General features: G+C 42.4%; 4 protein-coding genes across 4 annotated transcripts; 3 read left to right on the plus strand and 1 right to left on the minus strand.

Annotated features, from left to right (window-relative positions):
- Window positions 1-620: 620 nt before the first annotated feature.
- LOC133846219 (cap-specific mRNA (nucleoside-2'-O-)-methyltransferase 2) lies at window positions 621-3,123 on the plus strand. The gene is made up of 3 exons (XM_062281040.1): window positions 621-999; window positions 1,057-1,203; window positions 1,260-3,123. Exons 1-3 carry the CDS (start codon window positions 706-708, stop codon window positions 2,910-2,912), a joined length of 2,094 nt encoding a protein of 697 aa, XP_062137024.1. The 5' UTR covers window positions 621-705; the 3' UTR covers window positions 2,913-3,123.
- On the minus strand, window positions 2,898-3,984 carry LOC133846220 (ubiquitin-conjugating enzyme E2-18 kDa). Its single transcript, XM_062281041.1, has one exon. The coding sequence runs from the start codon at window positions 3,706-3,708 to the stop codon at window positions 3,244-3,246; it is 465 nt and encodes a 154-aa protein (XP_062137025.1). The 5' UTR covers window positions 3,709-3,984; the 3' UTR covers window positions 2,898-3,243.
- Window positions 3,985-4,309: 325 nt separating this feature from the next.
- LOC133846218 (ribosome biogenesis protein BOP1 homolog) lies at window positions 4,310-7,055 on the plus strand. Its single transcript, XM_062281039.1, has 5 exons — window positions 4,310-4,485; window positions 4,558-5,860; window positions 5,917-6,404; window positions 6,465-6,760; window positions 6,825-7,055. Exons 1-5 carry the CDS (start codon window positions 4,387-4,389, stop codon window positions 6,976-6,978), a joined length of 2,340 nt encoding a protein of 779 aa, XP_062137023.1. The 5' UTR covers window positions 4,310-4,386; the 3' UTR covers window positions 6,979-7,055.
- A 2,627-nt stretch (window positions 7,056-9,682) lies between these two features.
- Window positions 9,683-12,934, plus strand: LOC133846221 (regulator of G-protein signaling 17). The gene is made up of 7 exons (XM_062281042.1): window positions 9,683-10,343; window positions 10,402-10,713; window positions 10,850-10,858; window positions 11,974-12,051; window positions 12,117-12,178; window positions 12,246-12,534; window positions 12,607-12,934. The coding sequence occupies exons 2-7, from the start codon at window positions 10,403-10,405 to the stop codon at window positions 12,689-12,691; spliced, it is 834 nt and encodes a 277-aa protein (XP_062137026.1). The 5' UTR covers window positions 9,683-10,343; window position 10,402; the 3' UTR covers window positions 12,692-12,934.
- Window positions 12,935-13,828: the final 894 nt, after the last annotated feature.

Raw genomic sequence — 13,828 nt, forward strand, 5'->3', positions numbered from 1 at the left:
ATAACATTATTTTTTTGAGTAAAATCAAAAAATTAGTGTTCAATGAAACACACAAACAAAATGATTGTAAATTTTTAATTTTATATGGAAAAAGTCTCAATTATAACTAAATTAAGAAATAATTTCAAGAATGCGTACTCAGAAAAATATTTATAATAATCTTCATCAGAACTTGCGAAGATTTAAAAATTGACAATTTATAAAATTCTAACTGATCAGACATAATGTTTGATTTCATTTTTTTTTTGAGAAAATACTTTGTAAAATAAAAATCTCTATCTCTACCATCAGTAAGAAAACTCTGTGCACAGTTTTGTCTACAATTCGCAAACACTGATTTGAAAATGGCGCTTAAGGTCTGCCAATTTGTTAAAAAGCTCGCCAATAAATTATCGATAGGCAGACAGACAAAAATTAGATGGCAAGCACTTTGACTGTTAAATTTAAAATATACCAAACTTATTTAATTATTGAGCATAGTTACTATATTTACAACTCAGCTGTAATAAATACTACTAAATAAATACTAAATACTAGTAATGCTATCTAAATATAATTTTTAAATCGCACAGTTAGCTATTTACTGAACTGCTGTTAATAACAGATGTGTTTATGTTAATTTGCTATTGTTATTAGCCGGCTGTTATTCTGTGCAAAAACAAACTTAAAACGAATTGGCAACAATTTTACTGAATTGAGATTAAAATGCGTCCCAAACTAAGCATAAGAGATGAGGTTGAGCAGTTGTTTGAAAAGAAGTTCAAATACCAGAAACCGGTGAACGGAACAGCTTGGACGTTGCCGACGGATGAGGAGCCGCTGTTCAGTGAATTCTATCAGTACGAATCTCTGCAGAATCTCAAGGAACAGCTGAACAGCGTGAAGAGCAAGCTCAACAATTATGGCGTTCAGGAGTGGAGCACACACACAAATCGACGTGATCCGTCTGGTGAGATTTCGTGGCGTCTCAAAAACGAAACGAAAGCGGAGTTTGTTACCGTAAGTCAAATAAATGAATCGTTGTAGATTGTATTAATTTGTTGATTAACTTTCCAGGTAGCTTGGTGCAAGCTCTTCGAGTGTCTGCATCGTTTCCCGGTGGTCACCCAACCGAAGTTAAATAGTTTGCATCTTTGTGAGGCGCCCGGTGCGTTTATTGCATCTCTCAATCATTACTTGCACTCACAGCACAAACCCGATGAGGTAACTGACTATACAACAGGTTGTATACTAAATATATTGACTATATTCGTTGATAGATTAAATGGAACTGGCGTTCGACTACCTTGAATCCCTATTACGAAGGCAACGCTCTCAATGAGATGATCACCGATGATCGCTTTATCTTTCACACGCTCGACAATTGGCTTTTCCACAAGGATTTCACGGGCAATCTGCTGAGCTTGGACAACATTGATCACATGACGCAATGTTGCACGCAAGACTTCCCTGACGGTGTACAACTGATCACTGCAGATGGTTCCATTGATTGCTCCGCCCAGCCCGATTGCCAGGAGGAGATTGTGGCGCGTCTATTCTTCGCCGAGATTGTTAGTGCACTCAGTATTCTCAGCCAAGGCGGCAACTTTGTGATCAAAATGTTTACACTCTTCGAGGCGTGCAGCGTATCCGTGCTTTACATGCTCAACTGCATCTTCCAGCACGTCCACATCTACAAGCCAGCGACGTCCAAGCGTGGCAACTCCGAAGTCTATGTGATTTGCCTGAACTATCAGCGGCAAACAGCTGGTCTGTCGCGTCTCCTGGAAGCGCTGCGCGAGAAGCTGGCACAGCCCAACGATGCCATGATTATGCCGTTGTTTAGCAAAGCCCAGATACCGAAAGACTTTCTGCTGCAGCATGAGATTGGTTGTCGTCTCTACCTTAAGCTGCAGGTGGATGCCATCGAAGGCAGCATCTATGCCTACGAATCAAAGGATCGTCAGTACTTGCGCCATTTGCATCAGCTACGTGGCGTTGTCTCTGCCATGTACTACAACCGTTATAAGGTGCGTCCACTCGCCCCGGAGTTGTGCATTGTCAAGCAGCAGAATATGTCCGAATCGTTGGGCTTTACAGTACCCATCTATGGCGGTTCCTACACAGAACGTGAGGTACTGCGTCAAGGTGATCTGCTCAAACAAATATATTGCCTCCGTCGCGAATTCAATCAGCTGGAAAAGTGTCCCACGGCCAAGCGAAGCTACACACACGTAAAAACCCTCGGTCAGCAATTGCAACTACAACCGAATCGTGGTGCTCCAGTGCACCAGCTGCAAAGCAGTCTGTTTGCCTCGGAGCCGGTGTTGTTGCTGCGTTTGCGCATATGCGACACCTTTGATCTGGATCCGTTGTGGCAAACGGCAGCCAAGTGTCGCTTCTACGATATCGAAGGCTGCCTAATAAACACATTGAACTACGCACCGTTGTGCGTTGATGATGACTCAATAATAATGTTTCAGCAAGTTCAGCGGCGTTTTTTCGTTAAGCTGCTTGAGTCATTGCTGGCGTTGAGACCACACAAGGTTGTCTTCGATAATTGCCTAATCCTCAGTCATTTTGCGGCCTCGCTGCTTTTGTTCCTGGCCGAGTTTTGTTACCAAGCGATGGAAATCGATAATGTCATAACGTTGAACGGCATATTGCAAGCACAAGAGCAATTGGAGCAACTGCACCAGCTGCTACTTGAAGATGAACAACAGGAAAAAGAGCAACACCCGCTGGTGCTGCACAGTGTGCTCCATCTGCGGCAGCTGCAGAAGAATCCGTTTAGCAATGCGCTAATACTGCACAACAACAGTGTGCTTGTTGCTTGCTATCGTCGCATGCTGGGCGAGGATTCGTTTCCACGACGCATGGACGTGGAACAGGATCTTGAGATGAAAGAGACTGATACATTGAGTGTTAATTAAATGTATATATAGTATATTATTATTATTACATACATATGTTTGCTTTGCCTAAATGATCCATGATCATTGCTGGCGACTTTCATATTTAAAAACAATTAATGCAAATTCATTTCTACTACAATTATTGAACGGGAGTTTTTCATTTTCGTTTTCTTTACAATTTTGACAAGTTGCAACGTTTTCTAACTGCAACGCTTACATCATTCATCAACATTCTAAGCAAAATTTTGTGGGGAGGATTACAATTCATGAAATGAGGAAGGAACAGGAAGGAGTAGGAAATTTAGTTTGGTTTTCTCTCGGCATCAGCTTCATCATCGTTGTAGCGGCACTAATCGGCTGGACGCTTTTCGCTGTGTTTCCTGGTGTAATCCTCGGCATTCTTCACGAACTTCTTCTTATCCTTGAGAAACTCCTCGGCCAATTCAGCGCGCAGCGGATGCTCTGGCTCCGGATCGTTGATAAGAGCTATCAGTGCTTGGACCACTTGATCGGTGCGAGTTGCCGGCTTCCAGTTTTCGGTGCTAATGATGGGCAAACACACCTGACCCTTCTCATCGATGTTGGGATGATAGATTTTCGTTTTGAAACTAATCTTTGGTGGCTTAAAGGGATATTCGGCCGGAAAGTTGATTTCGATGCGGAACGCTCCCTTGTTGTATGGTGGATTGTCGGGCACAATCAAGCCCGTCCAGCGTAGCAGATTATCATCGTCGGCCTTGATGTCACGAAATGATTTTAAGCTACTTTCCTGCAAATCCACAAGCTCCTTGCGCAGACGTCGCGGTGCAGTCATTTTTTAAATATATGTAAAAGTGTGTGTATGTTGTTTAACTTGCACCAAATCGATGGTGGAATACACCGCTCCAAATAAGTCGTCGGGATGTAGTTTACAGATGATGCAATCGCTTTTACTTTGTTATAGTTTTTTAAGGCTATCGAGGATTCAGTGCTAATTTCGCACACTTTTTCACATTTTATTGTGACAAGCTCTGTTCATTTTCTTTCACTCATCAGAGTTGTGCAGCTTTTCAGTATCCGGCTTTTTTAGGCGATTATTGCAAATTGTTTGGCAACGCAGGTGACAGCTCTATAATAAATGTTACTGTTGCTAGCTCTTTTTGACAAGTGACATTTGCCATGCTAACAGCAACATCTCTTTAAATACGGTAAATTGCCATAAACTATATGTATACCATTTAATTCGTAATTTTACTATCCGCTTCTATTTATTATTAATATTTGTCTTTCTGTACACAAACTACTTTGAGCTTTATTGTAAATTTTAAAAATGCTGCGTAATCGAACGCAAAATGGAACAGGGAACGCAAAACGGTCTCCAAACGCAAAATGGAGCGATTATTTTGAATTCAAAGAAAATGTAAATAAACGTGCTTATCGATAAGTTATTGCAATCGAAATTTTGTGCCGCAACACGTGCGCCGCGTTAATTCGTTTTGTTTTCTCATAAAAAATGACTAAAAAACAGGCAACTAAACGTAAGGTAAAGGATGTTAAACCCACAAAGGAGCAGGAATCGGTATCTGAACAATCAGAGCAAGAAGAGGACGAAGTGAGTAGCCTAAGCATAAGCAAAAGAAATGCATATATGTAATTTAATGCTTTTGCTTCTTTCGCCCCCAAGGACTTGTTGCAAGCAGTCAAAGATCCGGGTGAGGATTCTACAGACGACGAGGGCATAGACCAGGAATACCAGTCAGACAGCAGCGAAGATCTTGAATTTGAGAGCGACGAAGAAGGAAATTACTTGGGGGTCAAAGAAAACAACGCTGAAGAGTCTGAAGAAGACGGCGAGGAAGAAGAAGATGAAGAGGGTGACAGTAGCGAGGAGGAAAGTGAAGACAATGCTGAGGCTGCCAACAGCGAGGAGAAGCCAAGTGGCAGCAAAGTGGTGCAGGAACCCAAAAAATTAATTGGTGAAATAACTCCACGTGATCCCTCAAAGCCCGAGTACGCCGATTCTGACACTTCCGATGAGGAGGACATACGGAACACGGTTGGCAACATACCTATGCATTGGTATGACGAATACAAACACATTGGCTATGACTGGGATGCCAAGAAGATTATAAAACCGCCCAAGGGTGATCAAATCGATGATTTCTTGCGAAAGATTGAGGATCCGAATTTCTGGCGCACCGTCAAGGATCCACAAACTGGCCAGGAAGTGTTGCTCACCGACGAAGATATTGCGCTAATTAAACGTGTCAATTCTGCTCGCATTCCCAACCCAGAGCACAATGAATATGAGCCCTGGATCGAATGGTTCACCTCGGAGGTGGAGCGTATGCCCATAAAGAATGTTCCCGATCACAAGCGCTCCTTCCTGCCCTCCGTGTCGGAGAAGAAAAAGGTGTCACGCATGGTGCATGCCCTCAAGATGGGCTGGATGAAGACCACTGAAGAAGTTGAACGCGCAAAGCAACAGAAACGCGGTCCCAAGTTCTATATGTTGTGGGAGACGGACACTGGTCGTGAGCATATGCGTCGTATTCATGACCCCGTTTCAGCGCCCAAGCGTGATCTCCCCGGACACGCTGAATCCTACAATCCACCGCCGGAGTATCTGTTCGATGAGAAGGAGACAAAACAGTGGCTCAAACTCAAGGATGAGCCACACAAGCGCAAGCTGCACTTTATGCCACAGAAGTTCAAGTCACTGCGTGAGGTGCCCGCCTATTCACGTTATCTACGTGAGCGTTTCCTGCGCTGCCTCGATCTTTACTTGTGTCCGCGTGCCAAGCGCGTTAAGCTGAACATTGATGCCGAATACCTGATACCCAAACTGCCTTCACCACGCGATCTACAGCCATTCCCCACCGTGGAGAGTCTTGTGTATCGTGGACACACAGATCTGGTGCGTTCCGTTAGCGTGGAGCCCAAGGGCGAGTATATTGTCTCTGGCTCCGATGACAAGACCGTTAAGAGTAAGTTTTCAATTGAACTCATATTTTTCTCTTTATTAATTTATATTTCTATGCAGTTTGGGAAATTGCTACAGGACGTTGCATACGCACCATTGAAACCGATGATGTGGTGCGTTGTGTGGCCTGGTGTCCGAATGCCAAATTATCCATCATTGCGGTGGCCACCGGCAGCCGTTTGTTGCTTGTCAATCCCAAGGTGGGAGACAAGCTGATTATAAAGAAAACCGATGATTTGCTAGCTGAAGCGCCTAGCCAGGATGTCATCGAGAATGAACGCATCAAGACAGCCGTGCAATGGTCCACAGCCGAGGCTGCGGAACAGGAGAAGGGCGTGCGTGTGGTCATCACGCACTTTAAACCCATACGTCAGGTTACATGGCATGGTCGTGGCGATTATCTGGCAACCGTGATGCCCGAGGGCGCTAATCGTTCAGCCTTGATCCACCAGCTGTCCAAGCGTCGCTCGCAGATACCATTCTCAAAGAGCAAGGGACTCATTCAATGTGTGCTCTTCCATCCCGTCAAACCTTGCTTCTTTGTGGCAGTAAGTAGCACTTTCATTTATTAATTTACTTTGTTAATACAACTGTTTCTTAATTTGCAGACTCAACACAATATACGCATCTATGATCTGGTCAAACAGGAGCTGATTAAGAAACTGCTGACCAACTCCAAGTGGATATCGGGCATGTCTATACATCCCAAGGGCGACAATTTGCTCGTCTCCACCTACGACAAGAAAATGCTCTGGTTCGATCTGGATCTGTCCACCAAACCCTATCAAACAATGCGACTGCATCGCAACGCAGTGCGCAGCGTGGCCTTCCACTTGCGTTATCCACTGTTTGCCTCTGGAAGCGATGATCAGGCGGTCATTGTCTCACATGGCATGGTTTATAAGTGAGTAGAGACAAATCCTTAAAAGTCGTAACATGCTCATCTTTGTTGTACTTTTGTTTTTTAGTGATTTGCTGCAGAATCCTTTAATTGTGCCGCTCAAGAAATTGCAGACGCACGAGAAACGCGACGAGTTTGGTGTGCTCGACGTCAATTGGCATCCCGTGCAGCCTTGGATATTCTCCACAGGCGCCGATTGCACCATCAGGCTGTATACATAAGGCGTGCTACATTTTTTTTTTAGTTCTAAGGCACTCATTTGTATGAAAACTTGCGATAGTAAACAATGTCTATTCTATTTGAATGCGAGTCCTAAAATTAAGGGAAAGCTCTTAAATGCAACCCTGGTAGACAGGTTGCTTGCTCCCCGGGGGTCAGCGCCAAGTGAGGACATTTCACTGCAGAGAGAGTGAGAGCGAAAGCTTTAAAGATTGCAATAGTCCAAAGTAAAAAAGAAAATTGTTTGTGATCCCAAATAAATTGGCGAAAGCACAAGAAAAAGCATGTAAACGAAATTCCAGCCAGCAAGCGAGCGAGAGAGAGTGGCAAACAGCTATGCGGGAGCGAGCTTTTGTTCTCTTGCAAAAGCACTTGGCGCGCACATGTCGTTTGTGTACCAGGAATCTAATCGGTTGGCTGTTCGGCTACTCGACTCTCGGTTCGTCATCGTTGTCGTTGTCTAGCTGCCAACAGTCAGTGTATAGCTATTTTGGAGCTTTTCCTTTGCAATCAGCAAGCAGCAGTCAGTCGCCAGCCTTTGCCCCATGCGAAGAGAAACGTTAGCACTTGTGCTCGTGCCGTCGTTGTCGTTGTCGCTGCCATGATACAATAACACAAGGTAGTCTCGTCGGAAAAGCTGCCCCTTATCTATCACATGCATAAGTGCGAGTGAAACGACTGCGTCTAGTGAGTGCGAAAGAATCGACAGTAGAGCTTTGTGATTAACCCTTCAATGGCGCATAGGGTTTAATTGTTCCACTATATTAAAAACAGTTGAAATGTTTTTTATAATTTAATTTTTAATAGTTTGGAATTGGATAGTAATCGTTGTTTTTGGTTTTGATTACCAATTATTTAGTTCAGGTTCTTAATTCTATCATAAAGTTCATATTTATATATAATATAATTGCAATCTGACATTTTTGTCTTGCACAAGGGTTAATATTTAGGGAAAAAATCGTCCGCGCACAACCTTTCGCTTCAACAAGCACGAGCGCACTGACGATAGTGGCTCGAAGCCGAACGTTAAGGCACGCGACGAGACTACCTTGTGTTATTGTATCATGGTCGCTGCCATCGCCGTCGCTGTCGTCGCAGTCGTCGCTCGTCGATTGTCGATTGTCTCGGTCGTTGTCGTCGAGGATTTTGGGTTTTGGCTATCAGAGCGCGCACACACACACGTATACAACTACAATATACAAAAAAAATAGAGCCAAGAAGAAAATCACACACACGTATACAAAAAAAAAAAAGCGCAGCAGTGAAAATGAAATGGCAATAATGTGGTAAAAAGAAAAATACAAAAAAATATGGCAAGTGTTTTGTTAAAAAGCCGTGGAAAAGCAGCAGCAACAATGTGAATCTAACGAAATATGCAAATCAAAAGGCCAACGAAAGTAATTATCATCATCATCATTGAAACGAAACGAAGAAGGAGTACATATAACGAAAGTCTAGTTAAATTGCAGGCAGAACTCCATCCCCATCCCTCTATCTCTATCCCCACTCCTTTCCCTCGCACTGGCACACGCATACGCACAGAGGAACAGTCAGAATTTCGGGCAATTCCGCTCTGCCTCTCGCTCTCTCACTCTTGCTCTTTCTCTGTGTAGAAGTTGAATCAAAGCAAAATCATTCAGAGCAAAAAAAAACGAAAAAATGAAAAAAAAATTACCTACACATATTTTTAGTGTGGCAGAAGTGGCAGGCAAAAATTTGTATATATTCGTTGCTCCTAAATACACACACACATACACAACGAAATCAAAGTGCTGTTAATATACATATGTAAGTGTATATGTGTAAGCGGAAGCGCATACGATTGGAAAATGTTCGATATATTTTAGCAAATCGAACAAATGGCTGCAACGAACAAAACGATCCAACAACAACAACATCGCAGCATCAAGTGCAACAATGAAAAATTAGCGGTGCTCAAACAACAACACCAACAATACATACATATCTGAGGTAGTAGTAGAACAGACAGAAACAGTGGCAAGTCAAATCACGCATACGCCCCATCTGCCTCGCAGCAAAACCAAAAATAATAGCAATCAAAAAAAAAAACGAAACGAATCGAAACGAAAACGAAACAAAAGCAAAGCAGCAAATAACGGTACGCTCGGTCAGGCGACCTCGCGACCTCGTCAACGCCATCGATGTTTATAAGTGTGTGTGTGTGAGTGTTTGTGTGTGCTGTATATGTGTGTAATGACTAGCACAAGAAATAAATAAAAATTTCGAGCAGCAACAACAATGCTTACTTTTATTAGAACACACACAACTACAACAACAACAACAACCATCTCTCCAGCTGCTGCTGCTGCTGAATAAAAATCAAGTGAAATCCCAACAAATTGCTCAACACTGGCTAGAAATTTCATTCTCTTCCTTTACATTACAAACTAATTTCGCTGTAAATGTGTAAATGCTCAAAGCAAGCGACCCAACAACAACAATAGCCTTTGCTCGCCCTCTATCCCCCATTTCCTTTCCTCCCACTCCACATTCTGCCACCTGCCCACGCAAATAATGAAAACGAGAGCGCGCCTAGCGGATATGTTGTGTACTAGAGCGTCGCAGCAACAAATGCAACGCATAACAAAATCATAATAAAGCGAAAAAAATATACCAAATTCTTAACGATAAACTTTATTTAAGATAATTACATTTTTTATTGTGCTCTCATTATTTTGTGAACAGATAACAAATCAAAGCGCGGCGCAAAGGAATAAAAGGAGAAGCAGCAGCAATTATTTCTTTGCACATGCATGTAAAAACTAAAAAGAAATTAGAATTAGACGAAAAACAGCAAAGCACAACAACAACAACAGCATCAAGAACAACAACACGAGCAACAACAAGGAAATCAAGAGACGCGAGAGCAAAGCACAAGCAGCCGCAGCAGCAGCAAAGGCAAAGGCAAAAGCACTCGATAAAAAGTTATTAGCAAAAACATAAATACGTAACTTGCTCTCACACTTACTCTCGCTCTCGTTCTCGTGCTCGTTGTCTCCCTCCCTCTCTCTCGCTCGCTTGCTCTCTCTGTCCGTGGAGAGCGCAGAAGGGGCGCCCAACACTAACGCCAACGCGCCTACCCTACACTAAGTGCTCTGTGTACTGGGTGTGTGTGTGTGTGTGTGTAGGAGTGAGAGTGGGAGTGTGAGCTGAGGCTGAGCTGAGAGTGGGAGAGGCAGAACGAGACGGACGGATAGGCAGACAGACGGACAGAACGAGAGAGCAAAAGGGACGTAGGTAGATAGGTCAGTGGCTGAGGCTGTGGGCGGCCTAGCATCAGCAGCCAAAGCAGCTGTGGCAGCGACGCCAACGCCAAACAACATCAACAGTAACTTCAAAAGGGCAGGTAAGTGGCTAAATTGTCAATGTGTGTGTTCCCCTCCTTTCAATTTGTATATTTGCAGCATGTCCTGCACCGTGTCAGAGCTGCCCAGCGGCTGTCGCTTGCGCGGCATGACTGCCAACTCGTCTTCAAATAACGGCAATGGCAATGGCGATAGTGCTGGCTCCGTTAGCGCTCTGAGCTCAACAGCTGGTGGTGGCGGAGGGGGAGGTGGAGGCGTTGGTGTTAGTGGCACAGGATCGGGCAACACAACGTTACCGGTTAGCGGTAGCGCCACATCGAATGTGTTGCAGGAATCAAATGCGCCTCTGCAGCGACCGCAATCACAGAAGCCATGCTGCTTTTGTTGGTGCTGTTGTTGTTCCTGCTCCTGGTGAGTATAAATCCCGTTACAGGTTGCAATATTTTCTGTGCCCTTTTGCTAAACCGAATCTCATTTCATTGTCGCTGTTGCTGCCGCTGTTCTTGCTGTTGCTACTACGCCGCGGGATGCCTAACCACAACAACAGGGCTAAGTGGTAAGTTCCTAGGCACACACATACTCACACACACACATACACTCACACACCCACGCAGAGATTGGCGTTGCCTGTCAAATATTTTCAATAACAGCTGGCAACGCTGTTCGCTAGGCGAATAGTAAAAGCTCTCTCCAGCTGCGCTCCCACTCTGTTCATTTTTCTCTCTCTCTCGCTCGCTCTCTGGTTCTTGCACACTCTCCTCTTTGGCGCTGCTTATGTTATTCGAACGAAATGTTTCATTCACAATTTCGAGAGCGCCAATTTGGACAGCGAAAAGCTCTCTTATTTAGGCACTTTTCAAATCACATCAAGTGGCTTCTGCTTCGCTGCCGTTTCTGCGAAAAAATCTTGCAAGTTTTCGTGAATGAAAATGAAAGCTGTCCTTGGCTGTTTGCGGTTTGTTCGGTTGGGTGGCGAATAAATTCTCTCCCCGCACCTTTGTATGCTTAGTTGTTGTCCATTTCCCTCCGCACATTTAATCATCCGAGTACATTTAATTCACAAATAAGCACACATGCACACACGCACATTCACATATTTTCGCCCTCACACACACGCACTCACACTTGCGCATGTTATTGGCAAACAGATAAGGAACTTTGATGAGCTGTAGCTCTCTACGTAGCGTTGCATGTAATACTTACCTGATACTAGGCAGGCCAAATCTATTCGTTGATAACGTGTGGACAGTCTAGAGTGAACCGCATTTGTCATTCCACCTGCTGCCTAAGCTTTAGAAATCCGCCAAATACGTAAACAAAGCAAACTTTGATTAGGGCAACGCATAGCTTATCATGTTGAAGATTTAAATTAGCATTTGCAATAGATTATATTCAATATATGCTCACATACATTACAGCAGAAAGCTTTAACTTGGATTACTAGCTCGATCAGTTGCTTTAAAGCTCTTTAAAAGCTTAGGTGCATCACATACTTAACTTAAATAAGATTTTATGAAATTTAAAGTGTTTTAATTGTTAAATGCGAAGTCTGCTTAGATAGATTACACATCATTTTTCATTAATTTTAACGTTTTATGTTTACTTTTACACATTAAATATATTGAAGAAAATTAAAGCTCTTGTTTAATCATATTCTCTTTATATTTCCAGTCTTGCCATAAAGAACGCTGATGAAAATGCGCCCACCAAACGTGATCTCGTTAGCGCCGAATTCCTAGATGGCGATCAGTAAGTCTACTTAAGGTTACTCTAATTATGGCATACTTATCAGATATCTACCAAAATCTCCACAGACCCACATTAGAAGAAATACGTAGTTGGGGCAAAAGCTTTGACAAGCTAATGAAGAATTCAAGTAAGTTTGCGGCATTGAATTAAAACACCTTTAATGACTTGATTAATCGTTGATTTTTTTTTTGCAGCTGGTCGCAAAGTATTTCGCGACTTTCTGCGTAGCGAATTCAGCGAGGAGAACATATTGTTTTGGCTTGCCTGCGAGGATCTGAAGAAGGAGAACAGTGCCGAAGTCGTGGAGGAGAAGGCGCGACTGATATACGAGGATTATATATCGATACTGTCGCCACGCGAAGTGTCGCTGGACTCACGAGTGCGCGAAATTGTTAATCGCAATATGATCGAGCCGACGACTCACACCTTCGACGAAGCTCAAATTCAGATCTACACGCTGATGCACAGAGACTCATATCCCAGGTGAGCATCGATATAGTGATACGATATAGAGGTTGAGAGATGGTTATATGGTATACATTATTCTTTCAACAGATTCCTAAACTCGCAAAAGTTCAAGACACTCGCTCAAATGCAAGACAATTCGAATGCCGGCTCCAAAGCGGATAGCCCCACTTAGATGTTATGTTATGTAATGTGCTGTGTTGATTCTGTTGTTGTTTTCTCGTTTAACTTTAGTATTCTTTGGTTGTCCTGAAATGGTGGCAATAACTGTTTGCTGCTACTGCCACTGCCACAAAAAGCGCCGCTGCTGCAGTTAACAAAGCAATATGTCATACCAACTAAATAGATCTATTCCATTTGGCGTGTGCAGTACCAAAAAAAAACAAAATAAAAAACAAAAATGAAAAAGAGAACATAACCAACGACAGCAGGATGGCAAATTGTGGAGTGACAGAAGCAGCAGAAATCGCAACCAGCCGAGGATCCTTTCTTAAGGACGCAACCAACAATTTAGACGATATGATATATACACACATATATATTGCATTATGTGAAACCGATTCCTTCTTTACAATGTTCTAGTCGTTAACAAACCAAACAAAACTAGGCAATTTATAAAATTAGTTGTTAACAATACAAAACAAAACAAACAAAAGAAAGTGTGAGAGAAAAGTTTTAGCGCAATGTGCTATGCAGAATTGGGTGGATCTAGTTGATAATACAAATATTACAGAACCGCATTTCTAGGGACTCTAAAGTTTATATTGTATGGAGCATTATCCGAACTGCAAAGCCCCCCCAAAAGAAAAAAAAAACATACAAAAAACCAAATAACAAAAAAAAATGTGGTGCGAGAAGCGAAACAATTAGCATACATTGTAATAATTGTTATTACTAAGACGTATTAATCAAATTGAATGAAAGAAAAACCAACTTTAAAAACGCAAATACTTTTTCCAAAAACAAATTTAAAAATACAAAAAAAAAAAAAAACAATATAAAATGAAAGCAAAAAAAAAAAAATGAAAAGAAAATAAGCAACATTTTTAAACGTATTACTTACATTTATACTTGTACTTGTATGTAACTTAATTAGTTTTGAAAACGTTTTAGATCATACAAATACAAATATGGATACATATATATATTATTATATATGGATAGCGACATCGAAGCATTCTGTAAATACAATTACAACAACAACAACAACAATAATAATAGCAAAAGAAATGAATGAATGATTGAATACAAGTTTAGCAATTTAGAAGCGATTGCGACGGTCAAGTTCGTTAGCTAAAATAAAACCAGATGA

The sequence above is a fragment of the Drosophila sulfurigaster genome, chromosome 3 (assembly GCF_023558435.1).
Source record: "Drosophila sulfurigaster albostrigata strain 15112-1811.04 chromosome 3, ASM2355843v2, whole genome shotgun sequence".
In the NCBI taxonomy this organism is placed as follows: Eukaryota; Metazoa; Arthropoda; class Insecta; order Diptera; family Drosophilidae; genus Drosophila; species Drosophila sulfurigaster.